This window comes from Lepidochelys kempii, chromosome 9 (assembly GCF_965140265.1).
Source record: "Lepidochelys kempii isolate rLepKem1 chromosome 9, rLepKem1.hap2, whole genome shotgun sequence".
NCBI lineage: Eukaryota > Metazoa > Chordata > Testudines > Cheloniidae > Lepidochelys > Lepidochelys kempii.
Window position 1 is genome coordinate 5805902 of NC_133264.1, and position 22359 is coordinate 5828260.

Here is a 22359-nt window from a genome sequence, read left to right on the forward strand (position 1 = left end):
GCACGGCAACATGATCGAATGGATCAGCAAAGACAGGGTTAATAAAAAAAATTAGACACACTAGTGCCCCCCAAATTCCTCTTCCCCTGCAGACTGGAGCATCCCTTCCTATTTCTGTTTGTTATCTGCAGTCACAGCTGCCTGGAAACTCACAACTTGGTATTTCTTCACCCAGACACTCAGTCTGTTTTAATGCAGGGCTTTTGCATCTAAACATGTTGTTAGAGTGACTGTTTCTGTAAGATCACACATGTCCAGCCCATTTGGGAATGAAGTGGAGGGAAATGCCCAACTGTTCAGGCTGCCAGGGATGCAGTTCACATGCTGTTCCCCACAGCCGTGGTGACGGTGACCATAGATCTCTTAGCCAGGCTACATGGGGCGCTGTATGCCAAGAGGGGAGGTGCTCTGTACGCTGGATACCATTACTGTGACTATACAGCATCCTCCAATCGGAGGATCTCAAAGCCACCCCCTGCAAAGTAGGGAAGTTTCTTGTTTTTACTGGTAAGGAAACTGAGGGACACAACTTGGTCATGCAGCAAATCAGTGACAGTGTTGAAAGTAGGACGCGGGAGTCCTGACTCTCGGTGCTCTCCTCTAACCACCAGTCAAGCTGCCTCCCCATCCTGAATGTGGCAAAGCACATCCCAATGCATTTCAGAGGGAATACAGCCCATATTTGTAAAGCAGAGATGGAGACAGCAATGCGTGCTTTGCGGGTTATGGGAAACTGCAGCTTCTTCCTGAAACTGAACCAATCAGCTGTGTTATTCTTCAACACCGATCTCTTGTACTAGGGAAACGCCTCTGCACACACACACAGGATAACAACCATATGAGAAACTAACTGGAAGAGGGTAACAGCTAACACAAAATGGGGGGGGGGTGGAGGGTGAGAAAACCTGGATTTGTGCTGGAAATGGCCCAACCTGATGATCACTTTAGATAAGCTATTACCAGCAGGACAGTGGGGTGGGAGGAGGTATTGTTTCATATTCTCTGTGTATATATAAAGTCTGCTGCAGTTTCCACGGTATGCATCCGATGAAGTGAGCTGTAGCTCACGAAAGCTCATGCTCAAATAAATTGGTTAGTCTCTAAGGTGCCACAAGTACTCCTTTTCTTTTTGCGAATACAGACTAACACGGCTGTTACTCTGAAACCTGACAAAATGTATTTGCCCTCAGCAGCTGTTCTGGAGATCCTGCTGCTGCCTTTATAAAGCCAGATCCCGCTCCTTGGCTGTTTATACAGTAAAGTCTAATTCAGTAATAATAAAAAACATTCTAGTGAAAAAGATGATAAAATTACCCACCATGCATCTCTCAACGTGCAGGGTACCTGCCTTTATGAGCTCCGTCAGGCGGGGAACTAGCTCCCCCTTCTTAGTGGCATTCAGATCATTTAAGGAGTAGAGGTGGAGATCCTCCGTCAAATGACCTGGCACCAAGTCAAAGGAATCCAGGAGCCTGCAGGGGTGGAGACACCAGAGCTTAGCACCACACATCAGCGAGCGAGTGCTCTACAGACTGTGAGAACTACGGCGACTTCACTGGGCCAATGACTCTGTGCGACCCACTGCTCGGCCTCCCCACCCCCAAGCGGGCACCACCACTTTCTAGAGTCCACCCCCTCCACGCAGGGCCCTAGGAAACCCAGCAGTAGCGTCTGCCTCCCAATTTATTGCTGCACGCTGTTCTAGTTTAGGAGGTTCTGTCCCAGCCGACTCCTGCACGTCCCACTCAGCTGCAGGGTCCCCATTAGGGTGCTCGGGCTGCTCCAATCCCTGATAAAGCCGCTGTCCTTTCCCCTCTACAGGGGCCAGGCAAGCCCAAGTCTAGAGAGCAGCCAAGTGAAAGAGGCACCCAGAGGGCAGAGCCTGCTACGACAAGGCACGTGTCTCTGCTGACTCTGAGCCATCTGAGAACCTCCCAGGGCCTGCTGGGTTTTTGTGCCAAGCGAGGGGCAGCTCATCGCTCAAGTGACCCCTCACGGCCACTTAGCCCGACTCAGTCACTGTCAGCCAGAGAGGTGACAGCTGCCGCGCAAAGCATCACGGTGAAGGGTGCAGCACCTTTGGGAAGTGGGGGATCCCAAAGGGACGCAGAGGAAGCCCAAGGGGAGACCCGGTCCCGGTTCACAGGGTCAGTCTCAAACACTTCTTTCTCCAACAAACATCAGCGGAAGGTAGTCGCACACCCAACTGCTGGGCCCATCTGTGCCTGGCCTGCTCTGAGTGCTGCATGCATTGAAGCTTCTAGGTGGCCTGCCACAGCGCTGAGCGTGGGAGAGACTGGGGTGAAGCGGGGGGACTGATCGCCGATGCTGCTGAACATTTTGCCACGATCCTTGAAAGACCCCACCCTGCAGAGGTCTGGGCAGCAGCTAACATGTCAAGCTGCCGAGCGACAGCCAGCCAGGAGAGACTGAAACCGATGCAAGTTAAATTCTGGTTGGGCCCTGGTACTCACTCTTTAGCTAGTCGGCAGGTCTTAAACATGTTCTTCAAGTGAAACAGCTGGATTCTCAACAGCTGGGGAAAAAACAAACACACAAGTATAAAGTTGTCATTAAACAGAACTGCAGGCCTCAACCAAACCAAACATTCTAGTCTGTTTCAACTCATGCTCTTGTGAAGCTGTTTCTGCTGACAGCCAGCTTTGGGTTTCTGGGCACTGAAGCAGCTAAATGGCTAGGATAAAACCAGGAGGGCTAGCAATCCTCATGTTTCAAGGCATAAACTGAAGCCCAGCTGGAGGTTAGGAAGAAATTCCTCTCCACCATGTACTAATGCACAGTGAACAAGATGTGCAATGGAAACGCATTATGGGAGTTTTAAGCCTCCCTCTGAAACATCTGCCCATCAGCCACACTCTGACAGAATAAGTCTAGAGAAATCCTGACTGGGCCTCAACGAGTAACAGTCTCTTCCCTCCTTAGTTCAGATCTTCTGGAACATCAGATTCCACACGTTGCCCACCAGGCCCCTTAAAGGGACATTACAAGGAATGACAAACAGGCAGGTTTTGCCAACAGAAAGGTTGCCTGGAGCTGGACACTTGCAGAGGTTCCTCTAAGCAGGCGTGAGGGGCAGTATTTCCAGTGGGTAGAGCCCAGGACTGGGTGTCAGGACTAATGGCTTCTATTCCCAGCTCTGCCACCAACACGCTGGGTGACCGCAAGCAAGTCACTCAAGCTCTCTGTGCTTCAGTTTCCACAACTGTAAAATGGAGAGGATACCTACCCACCTTTGTTATATGCTCTGAAAGCTATGGACAAGAGGCCCCATATAGAAGGGTAGGTAGCAGCAGCAGCTAGGTATTCTGGCCCACTAATGAAAGAGCAGGAGATAGCGTGCCCCGCACAAGGCGCCGATGCCCCCACCCTGAGAAACCCCACCCTGTGGGTCTTCCTCCCTGAGTCACGGATGGGAGCAACACCTGCCCCTCAGGAGAAGGCTGAACTCGGTCTCCTTTGGAAAGCACAGGACATGGCCTTACCCTGACTTGATTCAGAGCCTTCACCTTCCGGTACAGAGCGGCATTGAGGTCCTGCACACTGAAGAGTGGGTCACTCCAGATCTTGCTCAGCAGGTCCCTGGAGAAGTTGCTGACGCAGTACTTGCTGAAGTCCCACTTACGCAGGATGCGGCTGGGAATGACCATCTGGGTGTTCTCGTGGCAGCACTGGCAGAAGTACTTGCCCAGGTACTCACAGTACCGCAGCCGTTTGATGTAATCTGGCAGACCGGAGAGGGAGTTGAACCTCCGCCCAGCTGGCCCAGGCCTTGCCCAGCTCGGCAGAGGGGCTCGGGCTTTGGGCTCACAGAGTCCCAGAGCTTGGGCTCCAGCCTGAGCCTCTACACTGCAGTTAAACAGCCCCAGCATGTGAGCCCGACTCAGTTGACATGGGCCAGCCGTGGGTGTTTAATTGCAGTGCAGACATACCCGAAATGGCCCCACAGACAAGGCACCTTTTTCAGCTCAGAGCAAGGCATGCTGGGGTCTGTGGTCTCCCTGCAGTCTAGGAGGCCCAGATCGGCCTATGAATCACATGTAGCCATCCCTGGCTATACAGTTAGGGCAAGCTATTGCTTCAGAGCCCCTACTGGTAACACACAGTAGGTGAATGCTGTATCAAGGCAGCTGTCTGTATGAGGCCCCCTCAGCCCAATCACCTCTGGGATTTTGATGTAAAGCAGCTTCACTACATGAACTGAAGAGGAAGGATCAGAGCAGACACTAGGGGCTCCACAGCGCGAACGCACCAATCCAAATGAGTGAAGCCACCCTCACCTACTTGACGCTGCTCAGTGATGAGACCAGGGACTTTAATACCTTCAGAGAGGCAGACTGGCCACCCCTTACCTGCCCTGCCCCGCCCCATGGCCTCCTGGGGGAACAGGCTGTTCCATCCACAGGGCATCATAGCACACAGGCTCCCCTTTTGACAGCCTGCCATGGGAAATGCTGCCAATCAGGGCAGACTCATTCACTGGGAGATGTTGGAACTCCCCGACCCCTTTTCTGCTCGGCTTATCCAGAACACCCCGTCCACTTATGGGAGAACACTTTATCCAGCTCTCTGGAATCCAAACCCGCCGTTTGAATCCGGACTCGTCACGGAGGTGTCTTTCCTGGCATTCCACGCCGCTTACGCCTGAGGTGATCAGGCTCAGGAGCAGGGGCCGGGGTCAGGGCGCCCCACAGCTCCAAAATACATCACCGTAAATCAGATGATCTACGTATTCCGAAACAGATTCACACGTGCCCATTACATGCAGCACTGCATCACACTATGACTGGCTTCCCAATTTGGTGAGCCAGTCCCTGTCTGGCTCATGAGCCGTCCACGCCCTAGGAAGTGTGCTTGTGAGCACAGCTGCAAGCCTATCACCCATTCCTCTTCTTCAGCTACTAGCTACATGTTAGTTACAAGGCCACTTGTGAATTCAGGCTCTGTCCATTGGTAACTCCGTTCCCCACTTCTGTCTTCTTTCATTGTTCATGCCAGGCCTGAAAGCTGCACCAGCTTCCAAGGCGCCCTGCGCTGAGATCCCCACAATCCCCCAGCTCATTGGCATCTGTACCTCCCCACATTTGACTCCTCGTCTCTATTGTCCCTTCTTGTCTCACCTGCATGCAGCACCCGCCCCCCCGCACCCGCCCTTGGGGAGGCTGAGTTTCCTGTCCCGGGCAGAGTTCCAGCACTCACCGGGGTCCGTCCGGATGCCACAGCCTGCACACCGGTAATTCTGCTTGGCTACAGCCACCTTCCTCCTGCCCAGAGAGAAGACGTGTGTTGGAGCTCTCTCGTGGCTCAGCAGGGCTGCTGGGCAGAGACCACTAGGGCTTCCCCTCTCACCCAGCAGCTGATTGCCAAGTGGATCTGCTGAGACCGTAAGCTTAGAGCATGAGCTCTCGGGGCCAGGGGCTGACTTTGCTCTGTGTCTGTACAGCACCTGGCCCGTGACTGGGCGCCTAGGGGCCTCAATCATACAGATAAATAATGAGCCAGGTGGCTGGATCGGCCTTGAAGCTACCCTGTGGTTTCAGCAGGATATGGCAAAAGCTGCAAGAGCCAGTGCCCAGTTACTGGCGAGGGGGGGATGGACACATCTCCCATCTGTGTGTGTGGGGCAGGGGCTGGGCAGCACCAACTGCAACTGCCTTCACCTGCTTGCGCCCTGTGGATCCGAACGCTCCCCGCATGCCCCTCAGCTGATGAGCGAGGTGTCGGCAGCCAGTCACTCAACACCAGCCAAGAGCACAAGGCAGCTGCCAGGCAAAGGAACAGCAGTTGGCACCGGGGTGCAGGCATCAGCGACAAGTGCCAGGGAGTAGTGACATCTCCTTGGCAATGCACATACGGACAACAGCTCAGCAGGGCAGGGGGGCCCCTCTCATGCCCCCGCTATGACGCAGGCAGGGGATCTATTGTAAGTGCAGCCAGGAATGTGGGTCGCAAATGTCCTTTCAGTGCCATGTACCCTGAACACCACCAGAGTGGGGCTGGACACACAGGGCCCTGGAACAGCAGTGCTTGGGGCCATTTTGCACTGTTGGTGTGTTTTTGGAGGTCCTACAGTAATTCTATCACAGAGCAGTGAGTGCACAGTGACAAAAGGGGAAGGGCAGGTCTCATTTAACACACACACAGCGCCAGGCTTGGAGGCCTAGTGGTTAATATCGCACCAAGCAGGGCTCAATTCCCAGTCCAGGTCTGAAACAACAGGAGCTTGGAGGGGGGCAGAGACGTCATCTCACGGCAGGAGCAGCAGCCCATCCAGATGGCTGAAGTGGAGCTACTGAGCTGTGAATGGAGTGACTCGTCCAAGCCTACCCAGCTGGAAGGATGCAGAATCGGGGTGGGAAGAGGAGAAGCAGAGAGAGGGATCTTAGGGGCATGGAGAGCCTCTGTGGGACCAGAGGGGATGGGCAGCCCCAGGGCAGCCCACGCAGCTCCTTACGTTGGGGCTGGGTGAATATTGAAGATGATCTGCGGCCGAGGGGGAGCCCACTCCAGGTTCCCGCGGACCCGGATTCGGAGCTTGTAGATGTCGGCGTGCTCTCCGTCGTCAGGCGAGATGGGCAGAGAGTCCGGAATTGGCAGGAGCTGCAAGAGGCAGGTGAGAGGGTCAGACTCCGGACTTTACTGCAGAGGCCTACGCCGGTCTGCCCTGCTGGGCAACTCCAGCGCCATCCCTGGGGAAACTGCCTGTGTGCTTGTCCTGCACCCCCACCCCACCCCCAGGAATCGTAGGACTCCCAGGGGAGCTGGAGAACAATTCCCGTCCAATCCGAGTGCTCTGCTGCTGGGCTATCACGGCACGTACAGTAGCATGCTTGCTCTCCCTGCATGTCCGGAGGCCTGGTACCCCTTCTTCAGAAGTGCCGAGAGCCTCTACGGTGGCGGCGGGGGTGCAGTGCTCTGTGCTCAGCCTGGCGCTTTCACCCTGGCTGGACCTCCCCTCCCTACTCTCCTCCACACGCTTCCCATCACCCCAAGTCTCTCTGTATCCCCCATGCTGCAAGGTTGTCCCCAGACCATTATGGGGCGCCGCTCCAGCCTCTCTGTGAGCAGGGCACGCTTCATGGGCTCTCACCGAAGTGAGCAGCCGGCATGTCAGTGCTGGGGGTTCACTGGGGCATAGGCTACATTCCACAAAGCATGAAACTCTGCACTTGTCCCAAAGAGAAGGACACCCCAGAGGGGAGGCAGCAGCCACTCCAGGGGGTACCAGAGGCGTCAGGTCTCCAGGATGAGGATCACACCTCGGTTTGTAAGGGCCGAGCAGGTCTGACAGGGGCAGAGCTCACGCGGGGACAGAAACAGTTATGAGGGAGAACAGGGCAGCTTCCAGGCTGCATAGCACCCCAGAGAACCACCCTCAGCCCGGGGAAGGCAGCGGGCTCTGGAGTGACCTTCAAAGCCAGGGGGAGCAGAGCTGGGGTCATTGGGGATACGGAGCCCCTAGATCCCTGCCAGGGCAGGATGAAGTCATGTGCTAGCAGAGATGGCCGTGGGCAGTAGCACCGTGACTGACTGGGCTCTATGCTCTGGGGCTCTAGGCCCAGCTTTGACTCGGCCACTCTCAAGCTGCCGCAGCCTTTGTTGAGTACAGCGGAGGGGAGCAGACTGGCTACTCGACCCCCTGAGCAGTCTGGGTGAGCCCGGTGATGACCCGGAGCGCAGTAGCTGAGATGGCCTCTGCCCCGTGACGGATTGATTAGACGGACATCAGGGACGGCTCTTCAGCTGCACCCCCAAGGGGACTTGCTTGGGAACTAGAGAGCAGAACCACACCAGCCAGAGGACAGGAGCCCTGCAGCACAAGGACAACAGAACATGCCCCACAAGCCACCCGGAGTTAGAGAAAACCAAGCAGGTGACAGTAAACCTCCTGGCTCAGGCGGACAAGACTGTGCTGGGGCCAGTGGCTGGGGGCCAGTCTTTATGAGTAGTCAGAAAGTCAAACCCCACAATGCACTGCTGCCCAGCAGGACCACTGCTCGGCTTGGGGGTGGCAGGGCAGCGATCCGTGACACAGCGGGGATTCTGTGTAAGCCTGCGGTTCACCCACACCAGCTCCGTGGGGCAGCACTAGTGCATACAGACCTGCCATTTACACCACACACAGTGCTGCGGGGTTCTTAGAACGCCCCCGAAACCCCCTCTACTCCCGTCACGGGGCCCCGCTGGCACTCAGTTGGAGATCAACTCCAGTACCCCACAACAGAGCGGTTTGGCAGGACTGGCAGTGTCTACCTCAGCAGAGGCCTAGGCACTAGAATAGTGACAGCCTGTGGGTTGGGATTGAGGGGCCTGGGCAGAGCTGGATATGGGGAGCCCAGAATGGGAGAGGCTGGGGGTCAAGACTGAGGGGCTACATGCGGTGCTGGGTTTACAATGGTTCCAGTGGCTCCATGGAGCCGGGCCCATGCTCAGAAGGGGCCCCAGCCTGCTCCGCTTCCACTGAGCCCCAAGACCCCACTGGCTTCCCCCACCCACCACTTGCTCCTCTTGACCTGCTCGCTGGCCGGCCAAGTTCTCCTCTCTGCCCTCCGGCCCCACCCCTTGCTCCTCTCAGCCCCCTGGCCGGACCCCAGTGCACCTCTGGCTCCGGGCAGTCTCTGCTTCCCACCACTTGTGTGGCCCCACCTATCTCCCTGGAGCTCAGCTGATTGAAACTGGTGCAGAAGCCTGGCCAGTCTCAGCCAGGTGGCAGGGGTGGGGCAGAAAGCCAATATGGAGGGCTTGGCTGGGCCCCTCTAGACAAGTGCATCTTGAGGGAGCCTGGCTGGGGCAGGCCCTGGCCTGGCTGATCGCGCCACTCCCGAAGGGACGGAGCGATTTCCAGCCCTGGGACCAGCCCTGGCTGCACTGCTGGCTCAGCCCAGCAGACCGTTACCTCCCAGCAGGCCGGTGAGTGCAGTCGGGAGGCAGGGTGTGGGAGAGTGGGTTGGGTGGGGGGAGTGCTGGGCTGTGAAGGGGCAGGGAAGATCTGTGTGTTGGGGCAGTAGGGAGTGGGGCTGTGGGCGGACTGGTGTTGTGTAGGGCACTGTGCATTTGTGGATGGGTCTGGCGGGGCGCTGGGCATAGTGGGTCCGGGGTGGCTCTGGCCAGAGGGAGTCGGGGGTGTTGGGTGGGGGGGCTGTGTGGCTTGGCACGGGCCTGCCCCCGAGGGGAAGGGGCATGCTGGCAGCACAGGGCTGGGCAGGCCACTGTGCATCTAGCAACTGCCGGTTTGTCAATAGTGCCCTTGCATTGGGTGGAGCGGGGCCGCCCCTGCCATGCCATGCCCCATTGCCTCTGGCTGGCCTCTCGCTCCGGGGACTGACCTCCCCAGGCCAGGCTCCATTGCCCCCATGGGGGCCCACAAACATGTTTGGCACCGGGCCCACAGAAGGTTAATCCGGCCCTGGCTACATGAGAAAGTTTGCACAGCACCTGCCCATGCTGTAGGGGCTCTAGCTGCCACTGCGGTTAGCATGGAGATCGCTCGCTTTCTAACACGTCCTCTAGCCGGTCCCAGCGGAGGGTTCAAACAGCGACAACAACAAACTCCACGATCAGCTGAGTTTCCCACGTCCCACACCGAGCCACGCGTCACCCCACCGTGGGGCAGCCACAGCCATGCTGCCCCATGCCACATGGGGGGGGGGTTCGTCCCAGCGGTTAGTACACTCAGTGACTTGCGCCCCACGCACACGCAGGCTCTCCACTCCCAACGTACCCGCCGGAGCTTTTTGGAGAGCTGCCTTTTCTTATACCACTGGCAGCGCTTAAAGAGCTTTTTGAGAGACCGTCTCGGGCCCTGCAAACCAACAGCAAACAACCCGTCAAGGCGCTGTGTGGGCAACACCCCTGGGCTGCTGGTGAAGGCCGAGGGCCACTGCTCTTGACTCTGTGCTGCTTCCAGGTGCTGATCCTTGGCTGGTCCCTAGATCTTCCCCACCATCCCTGTCCTCCTGCTCTCCCTGTTCATATACAAGGACAACAGGAGCCAGCAGAGTGCAAGGCACCCGCCTGGCAGCACTGCAGCCAACTGTGTGGAAGGGACGCAGCTCTGGGAGTACGTGAGGGACGTAATCAGTGCCTTCCCTCCTCTTTTACAGCCATGGCGAGGTGGAGACCGGCTGCAGCCCTGCATTCAGGACTGGCAGAAAGCACCAGATATGAGCTTCGTGCAAAGGATTCCCTCGCTGGTGGAGGCAGTGGGTTCTCTGTCCTCTAGACTTAAACGAATCCCCTTGATTTCACATCCAGCTTCCGTCCTCGCACACCCAAACAGCGCCCTCTATGCATCAGTGCGACTGCCCCAGCGAGGCCCCTCCCCACACACCTACCTTCTGAGGGGCATCCTGCTCTGGGACTAGCCAGTCCAGTTCAGAAGCGGCTGGGAGCTGCATCCCTTCAAACTGCTTCAGCAGGCCCATGGCCACAGCCTCCGCTGAGTTCGAATGGAGGAAGGAGTGGGATCTGCACAGCAAGAGAGAACGATCAGCACCACAACAGACGGGGCATAACCCCCCACCCCCAGCCAGGGTGCAAAGGAGATCAAAGCCTGGGTCTTCTGACTGGTGACCCTCCCAGCCCCACTTGTGAGAGTCTGCACTAACAATGACGACTCCTCTTGGAAGATATTGTCTCAAACTACATACAGGAATCACTTGTCCCACGCTGCTACCTCTGGGGTGGGACGCACACAGGGCCCAGCAATTTGGGACAGGGCATCAAAGAAACTGCAGGGGAGTTGGGAGGTGGAATGGAACGAACGAAGTTGGAATCCGGACAAGACATGGGAGAACACACAGTATAAAGTGACGTGATCTTTGCCAGCAGGGCCTAGTTTTACTTGGCATCTGACAGTCAGAGGTGGCCCTGCCACCAGCCCTCTGGAAAGCTGCCAGAGATTAACAGACCAAAGAGATTTCCAAGGGACTGTGATGACCCATCCTCCACCTCAGCTGGGAATAGTAATGAGGCAGCAGATTGCTCAGTCTCCTAGGGAGGAGGAATGCCTTCAGCCACTCAATAGTGCCTCCTCTGGCCAGTTTAGGAGTAGCATTGATGGGGAGTCCTGTCCAGCTCCTAGTTGTAAGGATGGTGACTGCAACACAGGACTTCAAGTAAGACGACAGGAATGGTGTGGTGGGAGATTGGGATGAATCTCAGGTCTGACTGGGAGCCTGGTGGGGAATGTATGTGTCCCCATCACCTTGGGCTGCTTTCCTAATTCACTGTGGTTCCTGTTCCCAGCCCCTTCTCCTTCCGCTAACCATTAGCTTATAGAGGAGTCAGTGGCAGAAGAGGCCTATTCGTGTAGAATCTAATTCATGCCCAACCCATGCAGGATCGGTCCCTCATGCAGGGATTCCCAAACCCCTCAGCATTCAACTTAAGTTTCCATTTGCCCAGCTTCCCCACAGGACTGTCCCCAAAGCTGAGCATACTGAGCCCAGGCGAGGATCAAAGGCTCACACTCTGGGGGGGGGGGGGAGATGGACGGGAATGGATGGGACGTACATGGATTCCGAGGAGAGGAAAGACTTCCTGCTAGACGCTGCATCCCGCCTGATGTCCGCATCTGCATCAAGAACAGAGAGGGCGGAGCAGAGAGTTACTCCTATTTTAAACAAAGGCTAAGTAGTTTTGCATTAAAAACCATCACACGGTTGTAAAAGCATGTGAGCTACAGCACCTATTTCTACCAGGGACAATAAGCAGCAGCTAGAAAGTCACCTGGTCAATCTACTGGGGAGAGAGAAGAACCTGTGGCTGTGAGATGAAACTACAGTGGGGTTAGAGTGGAAATGTTACGGTCTGTACAGGGCACACACTAGCTACCAGCGATTACAGAACTTAGAGAAATCCACACACATACAAACTTGGGGCTAGAAGGGCAGGACACTGGGGTTAGTTATGAAATTTAGTAGCTTATTAGGTTTTTTGAACAGCATTAACACTGCAAGGGACTGGCGATGGGACACAGGCCATTCACTGCTATTGTTCTGGTTCAAATCCAGCCCGGATTGTACGCCGATGGCTTGTCAGCAGCCCATTGGCGTGAGTTGGAGGCCTGAGTTCATCTCCCAGTGGACACAGGTCAATGTCAAAAGAACCACGTGGCAGTGGTCAGCAGCCTTGCTGGCCACCCTCTGCTGAGGCACCCAGGATCAAACAGGCCACAAAGAAGGATCAGTTTCCTCCCTACAGGGGAGGAACTTAAATCCAGGTGTAGCATCTGTGCATATTGCTACCACACTGCTCACACTGCCCTCTTCCAGATTTCTAATAAATACTGACCATGGACCCATAGCTGGGCTGGGCTACACCACAGCTAACCCTTGGCCAGGATAACAGTTGACCACTTATCCCTACTTTTTGCTATCTGTCCATATGCCAGTCCTGATCTATGGTGGCATTTCGCTGCTCATCCCCGGACCTTCTCTAGTGAGGGACTTTGTCAAAGACGAGCTGAGAGCCCATAATAATGATGACCACGGTTCTCTTTTATTCAAGGTTCAGTTCACGTGCTCAAAGAATTCTAGGAGCTGGTCTGGCTGCCACCATACAACAGTGTTTAAACATGGTGGAACGTGGTCACTAGACGCAGTGTCTCTCCCGACACAGCCACTCAGCAATTCAGTCTCCTTGCTTTCGCAGCTTTGCGGGGTTACACTGAACTGGGAAGTGAATGCAGCAGAACTCCTCTGGGGTTTGCCCCCAGCCCCAAGAAGGGGGCTGGTGAAACATCTTGACACTAAAGATCAAATTCAGCCCTAAGGTAAATGGGTACGATTCCCACCAGTCATGAGAATAATCCTGCTTACACCCAGACTGGATTTGGTCCCGTTATCCCTGGAAACCCAAGTCAGCCTTAAAAACAATGTTGACTTCTGCATCTCCTGTCTGTATTGTCCTGCCAAGCCCACGAGCCGCATGAGGCATGACTTGGCTAGGGAGGCTTGGACTGCCCTATGGGTGGAAACTTGAGTTTTAACACCAAAGAATTTACAGAAAAGGGGAGAAAATATCATAGATCAAGGCAGGAAAGAGGCCAACCCGCAAAATCCATAGGGACCCCATCGAGGAGGGTAAGAGGAGACCTAGAGAGGCAGCTGGGTCTGGTTAATGGGTGTGTAGTTGTTGGTTCGGCTCTCAACTCCTCTTCCCCCATTAGGCTGGATACTGAAATATGGGAGCTGCTTGCTGATTGCTGCCGGACTCGTCAGTTTCAGTCCCAGCTCTGAAGGAGGGAGCAGGGAGGCACAGCAGAGGGGCAGCACATCCTGGTAGGGAAACTCAAGAGTGACCAGCACTGGAATCTTTTCAGCAGGGAAGGTGGGATTCTCCATGGGACAGTCCTTGGGAAGGGAAAGGGTGTGAGGCTTTCCAAAGGATCAGGACAGTTGTTTGTATAACCAGAGGGTACGACAACAAAGGCCCTGATCACAAATACTCACAACCTAAGAAACAGGAGTGCATCTCAAGAGGTGTTAAATGCTGGGCTAAATCGTAAGTGTCTCCTTCAAGTATCTTTCTGGACTTGAGTCAACAGAGAGTCCGGGATAGAGGATTAGCCATAAGTGGGAGTCAGACCTTTAGCACCAGGCAGTTACCAGTCTGATACCCGCTGCAAGCAGCAGGTGCACTCAGGACTAGGAAACCCATGTTATCTACAACCTGGTACAACCGAAGGTTTGCAGCTACAGAGAGAGAGGAAGTGGCCTCCCCACACAGCAAAATTGCTGCCCGAATGGGAGAGGAAACCAGCCTCTCTCGGTCCTTATGGAATGGCTCAGAGATCCCAGGCTAAAACAGACCCAAGCAAACAGGGGGCGCACACATTCAGCATTGTCTGAGCATTGTAGGGCGAGCACATGCAGCGAGGGTGAGCAGCGTTCAGCAGGCATCTCGCGGGAGGATTCAAATCTGAACCCCACCTCCCCAGCAGGCTGAGGTGCCAGAACTAGGACCCCTCTGCCCTCTCTCCCCACTCCAAATACGGTATCTTCCAACCTAGGTGTTTCCTATTCAAATATGACATGCTTTGGACACTGCCACCCAAAATGCCTCTTTTTTGAGATGGGGCGACCAAATCTGCATGCAGTGTTCAAGATGTGGGAATAGTATGGATTTACAGAGAGACAATATCCCTTTCTTAATGATTCTATCCCTTTCTTAATGAGTCCCAGCATTCTGTTCACCTTTTTTGACTGCTGCTGCACATTGAGTGGATGTTTTCAGAGAACTATCCATAATGACTCCAAGATCTCTCTCGAGTGGTAACAGCTAATTTAGACCCCATCATTTTATACGTGTAGTTGGGATTATGCTTTCCAATGTGCATTACTTTGCATTTATCAACATTGAATTTCATCTGCCATTTTGTTGCCCAGTCACCCAGTTTTGTGAGATCCTTTTGTAGCTCTTCACAGTCTGCTTTGGACTTAACTTTCTTGGTAGTTTTGTATCATCTGCAAATTTTGCCACCTCACTGTTTACCCCTTTTTCCAAATCATTTATGAATACGTTGAATAGTACTGAACCCAGTACAGACCCCTGGGGGACACTACTATTTACCTCTCTCCATTCTGAAAACAGACCATTTATTCCTATCCTTTGTTTCCTATCTTTTAACCAGTTACCAATCCACGAGAGAACCTTCCCTCTTATCCCAGGACTGCTTACTTTGCTTAAGAGCCTTTGGTGAGGGACCTTGTCAAAGACTTTCTGAAGATCTAAGTACGCTATACACACTGGATCCCCCTTGTCCACATGCTTTTTGACACCCCCAAAGTATTCTAGTAGATTGGTGAGGCATGATTTCCCTTTACAAAAGCCATGTTGACTCTTCCCCAACAAATCATGTTCATCTGTGTCTGACAATTAAGTTCTTTACTATAGTTTCAACCAGTTTTCCTGGTACTGAAGTCAGGCTTACCGGCCTGTAATTGCCAGGATCACCTCTGGAGCCTTTTTAAAAAACTGGCGTCACATTAGCTATTCTCCAGTCATCTGGTACAGAAGCGGATTTAAATGATAGGTTGCATACCACAGTTCAAGGCTACAGAGGGTGTCAGCCTTTCACTAGTGCTACATTGGCGGAGAAAAGCTCTTGGGATAGTACCGTCACTTTAAAAGCAAGGCCCCAGCGCATGAAGAGTCTGGCGCCTTGGCGCCTGCGTCCCTAGAGAAGGCTTTTAACACCTCTGATCAACAGAGCTATTGTCTTGGAATCGCAGCGGGCTGGGAGCTGTAGGGAAGCTACATTTTAAAGGACAGCTAGTCTCTATGCAGTAGAGTGTTCTAGTCTCCTCTCTCGGGTTACAGTAGTTATGTGGCCAGTGCTTTACCTTTAATGGCTGCAGCACTTTTAAACTGAACCACTGCTCTGCTGTTTCACTTGCCAGGCCAGACACACCTCTGTTGATGTTCTAGGTACATCGTAAGGTGGCAACACAGAGCCTGGGCAAGCAGCCAAGCAACTGAGACCTTTGCTACATTTTTCCCACTTGTCTGCCATCCACTACATGCATCGCCAGCTCCTTTCCCTTTCCCGCTCAGATGACATTATTGATTGTTCCCAGAGGCCCCTGCATGGAGAGCGTGCAGAGAAATTCTAGAGAGCAGCTGACAAGGAGCCAGCCACCTGTACAGAGCCCTGGGACGGGAAATAGCAAAAGCACAGTAGCTGGTGGATTGAGCTGGGGGCTGGTGGTTTGGTGTCCGGGCTGCAGCCTACCGGCTTGTTGCAGCGTGAACTCAGTTTTAGCCGCAGCTTTTGAGCCTCTGTTCGCCCTGTGGGCCCATGACGGGCCCAGGCGAGGCCCACGGACAAGCGCACACACACACAGACACGCACGCGGCGCAGTGCGCTCTGGGCTACTACCTGAAAACAAGGAAGCCATTGACACGGACAGGCCGTTCTTGGACATTTGAATCAGGTTAGATCCATCGTTACCATCTGCATAATATGGTGATGACAAAACATTTCGCTTCAGTGCTCGGCCCGGCCATAGAAAAAGGGTATCAACACAGAGACAAGAGAGCAGAGCCTGCTGGCACCCTTTGGGAGACATCCAGGGACAGCATTCAAACACCCTCCTCGGACTGCAATATCAAGTCAAACCTCTGAGCTGCAGGGGGCCAAACCGGGGTTATGCTATCCACACCCATGAAGAGAGGAGCAGGAAGATGGAGGGTGTCCATCGCAGGGGTCTTTGAACCTCCCAGTCCATCCACCATTGTCCCAGGTGAAGACTGGAGAGTGCTTGGTTAATGCACCTTTAAAGTCAGCCAGAAGGGGCACTGCTGAGCAACAAGGAGTGTCTATCCTGACCAGTGCAGGAGGGAGGTGAGGGACAGGGTTCAAGGCCAGCTCTCCTGCAGAATAGGCACTGACTGTGGGTGCTCCAGCCCTGGAACACCCATGGAGAGAAAAATTGTGCTGCTCAGCAGCACCCACCGGCAGCCAAGCTCCCCCCACCTCCCAGTGCCTCTCACCTGCTGGCGGCCCGCGAAACAACTCCTCCCCGCCGCCAACAGCTGTTTTGCGGTGTGTAGGAATCTCCGGGAGGGAGGGGGAGGAGTGGGGACGGGGCGCACTCAGGGGAGGAGGCAGGGAAAAGGCGGGACAGGGCAGAGCAGCGGCAGCGACTTGGGGGAAGGGGTGGAGTGGGGGCAGTGAGTGGGGTTGGGGGGAGGGCGGGGTCGAACACCCCCCAGCTAGAGGGGAAGTCGGCGCCTGTGTCCTGCAGGGAGCACTCTGGGCCATGGGAGCCAGCCTGACTGTGTGTGGGCAAAGTACCTTGGAGGTCAGGGTCTGTACACAGCCCATTGCCCCTGCTACAGAAAGACGGAGTTTAAGAACGGTAGCAGACAGTCCCCAGACTGACTCGTCCAGTCCGTGGCTGGGTCGAGTGGGAAGAGCAGGACAGCGCAGGTGGGCATTCAAATCCTTTAGCTCCCCAACCTCAGCCTGACCGTTCCCAGCCCGGAGGATTTTACCCATGAAAGGGATCTCTCATAGGAAGCCAGCGACACAGCAAACGAGGGGCTTGTTAAGACGCTAATAGAGCTCCCAGAGGCAAATCCTTCAGCCTTTATGTGCGCACAAGCCCACCTACCCAAAGGGAATCAGTTTACTGCAGTCCAGGGGTGGAATCTGGGGTCCCAGCTCAACTCACAGTTCAGCGTTACTCGAGAATGGCAATCTCTAAATGCAAAGGGACGTGCTCCTCCCCACTGACTTCAGCACAGTTACCCCAAGGAGGAGATTGGCCCCAAATCTCCATCTGGTACAGCTGCCCCATCTTACCTCTTATCTCGTACTCCTCCACGTCCTCCGCTGAGCCTGAGTCAGACAGCCACATGGAGTCACGGGAGCTGAACTGGGACTCGCTGTCTGTAGCCACGAAGCCTGGAGGGGTAAAAGGCAGAAGGTCTGAAAGAGCCCCAAAGTCAGCAGAGGTAATTTAAGTGCGACACTGAGGACTGACAGAGGAGTTGGCTAGGGCGGGTAGTGCTGGGTGACGGGGGTGCCAGCACGGACCCAGAATTAAGCTATGTCCTACACTTTGACACCACCATGGTGTGTACATGATAAATACCCAGACAGACCCAGTGACAGCAAGCCCTCCACACTAGAGTCACCATCTATTCAGAGCTAGTGTAATGTGAATTCTCACAGCCCCCTGGTGCCTGATTCCTGTCTGTCCCTGCGATGGTGTAACGAGCCCCTGCTCTCCCCAGCCTGGCCCCCAAAGCAGCACTCACTGTCTGAGCCCACCTCCCGGTAGGCAGGGAGCACGTGTTTCTTGCGGATCTGCTGGCGCCGGATGCGAATCTTCTGCTTGAGCTCCTGGATCTCCTTATCACTCTCCTCTTCCTCCTCCTCCAGCCGCCGGTTCATCACATTGCATTTCATCAGCTCGATGGCAGCGATCAGTGATTCAGAGATGCTGAAGTGAGCGTTTTCCTGGTAGGCAGAGGCCAAACCATTGCAAGAGAGCCGGGAAGTTGAGGTTCTCCGCAATGCAGCATTACAACATCCCCTACACCCCACAGTAGAGAACCTACCTGTAGAGAAGGCTATCTGGGATTTCCCACAGTAGAGGAAGACTTCTCTAATAGGCGCCGACTCCATGGATGCTCCAGGGTTGGAGCACCCATGGGAGGAAAATATAGTGGATGCTGAGCACCCACCGGGAGCCCCCCTAACAGCCCCCCAGCACCTCCGGCGGGCCCCACCAATTAGCGCCTCCCCCCCCCTCCCAGTGCCTCCTGCCCACCGCGATCAGCTGTTTCATGGCATGCAGGAGTCGCGAGGGGGGAGGAGCAAGGGCATGGCGCACTTGGAGGAGGGAGAGGGCAGGAAGAGGTAGGGCGGGGCATTGGGGGAAGGGGTGTATTGGGGGCGGGACCTGGGGCAGAGCCAGGGGTTGAGCACCCCACAAGCACATTGGAAAGTTGGCACCTCTGACTTCACTTCCTAATGAACCCAAGGAATCCATCCCCTCCAGTCAGGCCAGAAGCCTTCTTGAGTCCATAGCCCTGTGCACATGGAGTGCCCTGTTGTAATACTCTGCCTTCACCTGGTGTTTTCTGAGTGCTTCTTACTAGGACAGAGGTTCTCAAACTGGGGGGCAGGCCCCGCTCTGGGGGCACGGAATGTATTTTGGGGGAGCGTGAGAAGCTTTAGGGGACCAAAAAAAAAAACCCCCAAAACACCTTACTCTGAACATTTTACCCACAGCAACAAATAACTAGCAAAGTGGATTCCTCCAGACAGGTCAGGTCCTCAGATGGTGCCATGCATTTGATTCTGGATGGCACGATGCATTTGGACGGATTTCGGTTACGCTTGCACAGCATTATACAAGTCGCGGCTGACTGTACGGTGCATGTATTTAATTGTGACCATCGATCTCAATCAGCTTTGCTTTTGCTCCTCTCACAGTGAATCACTGGCGCGGTTTCAATCAATGCCTCGCTGTTCGTAATATTTACTGAGAGCTGCATGTTGATTTTTTTTTTTTTAATTGGTATATGTACTGGTGTGCCGGGCGGGGGGGGTAAACTATTACACACACAAAGAAGGCGGGGGCGCGATCCAATACTCTTGAGAACCACTGTGCTAGGAGCCCGGCTGGATCCAGACAGGAAGGAGACAGCTCAAGATGGTCACCTATCAGACCCCACTTCAGAGTTCTTGAGGGATGATGCCAGAACTATTCTCTCTGACAACTCTGGCTCGACCCCCATAGCTCATGGGAGCGGTCTGACTGGGGACCCAAGCCCACCAACGCAGAGAGAAGCCTACTGGAGAACAAAGAGTCCTGACTGGCTTTCAAAGGACTCTCTCGGGGGCAAAGGGAAAATCCAGACCGAGACACACTCGGACACATGAAGCTGGAAGGGTGTCTGAAGAAGCTAGGCCTGCCTGGGTCGCCATTACAGGATGGTAGGACGTTAGGGGTGACAGATGTGTGTCGGGTATTTTTAAATCCTTTTCTCTGTCTCTCATGTTGTATTCCAACTAAGAAAAAACACTTGGTCTTAAGGAGGCTGGGGTCACTCTCATGGTCACAGGTGCCCAGCACAAAGAAAGGCAAGAGCGTGAAACCCAGCTGGGCCTTCAGGGCAGTTGGTATATGCAGGGCCCTGTGAGCGAGTCCCAGTCTAAGAGGGGGATTCCTCCCTGGGACAGGCGAGAGGGCTAGAGGCCCATGACGGAAGCTGGGTGCACTCAGGAATGAGAAAGGGGATAGAGATGCAGCTAGCCCTGCCACTGTGACAGCCCCACTCTCCAAAGTTCCACCATCTGCGGGTCACACAGCACCCAAAGAGAGCAGCTGGCTTTGGTTTTTCCCAACTCAACACTAGTTGCAGATTGTGGCTCTGCACAGTTAAACAGCAGAGGATCACATCAGCCAGGGAACATTATGGGGCTTATAGAGAGGAGCGTCACTGTTCCTTACCTGCACTCGGAGGGTAAAACGCTCTGTGATCCTTACACCTGAACCCCACCACTTCCCAACTGCCTAAGGTTGGAGCAAACAGCGGACTGACTTCAGGGAAGACAGCAGCGGAGGGAGCCCCAGCAAGCTGCGATAAGCTCACGCTGCACGGTAGCCCCGAGCGATCAACACCAAAGAGCAAACTGAAGTGTGAAAGTAGACCGGCGAGTTCTCTGCGCAGCTCTAAGGCTGGAAATGCTACGGCACTAACATTGGCTTTTCGGTAGGGCTGCTAGCCAGTGGAACCGGAGTCACTGACCCAGCAACCAAGGAACACATATCCCCCTGCATCACTCCCCTGCTATCTCCTACCTTCTCCAGGTCTGCACAGCTGCCGAAGTCCTGCTCAGACAGGTAACTGATTAGGGACTGTCCTTCCGAGGGTCTTCGGAACATCCCTTCCCCCGAACTCAGGTACTGGCCAGCATCTAGGAAAGCAAAAGAGAAGAAAATGAAGCAGGGGCATTTTGCAAACCCACAATGCTAAAGAGTCAGAGATCAGAGCAGGCACGATTCCATTACATGGCCCCAGGGAGCCCAGGGACATGGGGCGTCATACTGGCCTTAACACAGGTACTGCCAGACTAGATGACGCGTGGCTGGAGCCAGTCGAGCATCCAGCCCCCGAGAGTGACCACCCTCAGAGTATTCAGAGGAAGGGGCAAGATCCCCACAGTAGGCAGATTGCGGAGGGACAGCTGATCCCAAAGTCTCATCCTAATCCCTACTAGTGAGAGATCACAGCTGCTTACCTTGGGCCACTCAACTCTCCTCCCCAGCCCCTACCAGCCACTCTTAGATTTAGAGAGACGCAGAGATTTCAGAGCACTGGCCTCACGCACAAGACACCACGCTCGTGAGCAAATCCCCACGTGTGCACAGTCAAAAGCTGTCCCGCAAACGTACAAGGACTGAGCACCCGAACCCAGCCGTATTGGTGGTTAACCCTTTCTGCTCACCCCCTGCTCAACTCACCGTACTCCATGTAGAGGGAGCTGGGTGTGCTCACTTCGCTGCTCTGGGTGGAACCAGAGACATGACCCATCATCCTTGAGGCGTCACCCTGGGATTCTTTAAGAGAGACAAGAGCAAAGATGCTCGTCAATAGCAGAAGGGTCCATCCGGGTGATTAACCCCAGCCCCCCGGGACACAGTGGAAGGGAGCAAATGGGACGTCACAAGAACATACCATAAAAAAAATATAAAATAGAAAAGGAATAAAAGTGGGGAGAAAAGAGTTAAGTCAGCTGGTCTCCAGGGAGAAAGGGGGCACAGAGCTATGCTGTATCCAGGTCAGTTCCAGGAGGGGGCAGTCCTGGGGCGAGGGACTTCAGGCAGCTAAAATGCAAATTGGCAGACCCACAGGCAGCAATTACCAGCTTGGCAGGATTCATCTCCAAGAGCTGCTCCTCCCTTGGATCGGCAGCTCCTCCAGCACGCAACAGGGCCGCCAGAGAGGGTCAATGGGACAGCGTGCAAGAGCCTGGGAAGTGCAGAGTTCATTTGTTCCGCCAGCTAATGTGGCAGGGGACAGGGGCAGAACTACAAAGGATGCCCTGCTCTCTTGCACCTGTGGTGGCAGGGCTGGGAAATTAACTGAGCCTGTTTGGAGCACACTGCGCCTCCCAGCCTTCAGCAGCACTCCCTCTGACAGAGAGGTACCCCCAGATGGTCCTGCTGGGCCACAGGGCGAGTGACCAGGGTAAGAGCAATGGGATCCTGGGGACTCTGCAGTCCTGGAGGATGCCTAGGACAACGTTGGGGGGGGGGGGGGGAAATCAGCAGAAGGAGGTGATCTCCAACTCCCTCTAGCCTCTGATTATAGCTGGGGAGAATGGAGTCTTCCATGCACATTGGAGTCCCTGACTTTGCAGCAGCCAGGGCTTAAGGACTCCGACCGCTGCACTTGGCAGAGCAGGGAAGGGATGTGAAGGTGACCTACACGTGGTGCACCCGGCGCCCCACCCTCCGCACACACATGTGAAGCAATTCACGTCCTCACAGGGGCAGAGCTCTTTGAGGGATTGCCTCTAGCCAGCCTAATCAGACGTGAACACCTGTGGGAGGCTGCAGCACCATGAGCCAGCCCCTGGGATTGGATGGGCTGCTGCAGAGACCAAATGACTTGAGGACTGATTGATCTCAGAACGGAAGCCCTCGGCTGTTGCTGGCATGAAAATGATGACTGAACACACACAAGGGAACAGGGGAGAGCAATGGGACTGACATGTGTGATGTGGAACATGCAATAGCTCCAGGCACTGGGAACACGGAAGGGACCACTGGTGTCAACTCAACCAGCAGAGCAGCTCGCACTGCCGCACAAGCA

At 54.8% G+C, this 22359-nt stretch overlaps 1 protein-coding gene across 5 annotated transcripts in view; it reads right to left on the reverse strand.

The window, feature by feature from the left end:
* The window catches only part of RUBCN (rubicon autophagy regulator), a 59527-nt gene that overhangs the window by 7432 nt on the left and 29736 nt on the right, over positions 1-22359 (reverse strand). For 4 of the 5 annotated variants that reach the window (XM_073359097.1, XM_073359098.1, XM_073359101.1 and 1 more), the window contains 12 exons: positions 21006-21101; positions 20343-20458; positions 17788-17989; positions 17330-17431; positions 15902-15976; positions 11533-11593; positions 10353-10485; positions 6473-6618; positions 5218-5282; positions 3504-3742; positions 2475-2536; positions 1319-1472 (listed from right to left, as the gene is read on the reverse strand). In XM_073359097.1, coding sequence (XP_073215198.1) covers positions 1319-1472; positions 2475-2536; positions 3504-3742; positions 5218-5282; positions 6473-6618; positions 10353-10485; positions 11533-11593; positions 15902-15976; positions 17330-17431; positions 17788-17989; positions 20343-20458; positions 21006-21101 — 1451 coding nt within the window. The remainder of the gene's footprint in view (positions 1-1318; positions 1473-2474; positions 2537-3503; positions 3743-5217; positions 5283-6472; positions 6619-10352; positions 10486-11532; positions 11594-15901; positions 15977-17329; positions 17432-17787; positions 17990-20342; positions 20459-21005; positions 21102-22359) is intronic. The other variant, XM_073359099.1, reaches the window with a different exon arrangement.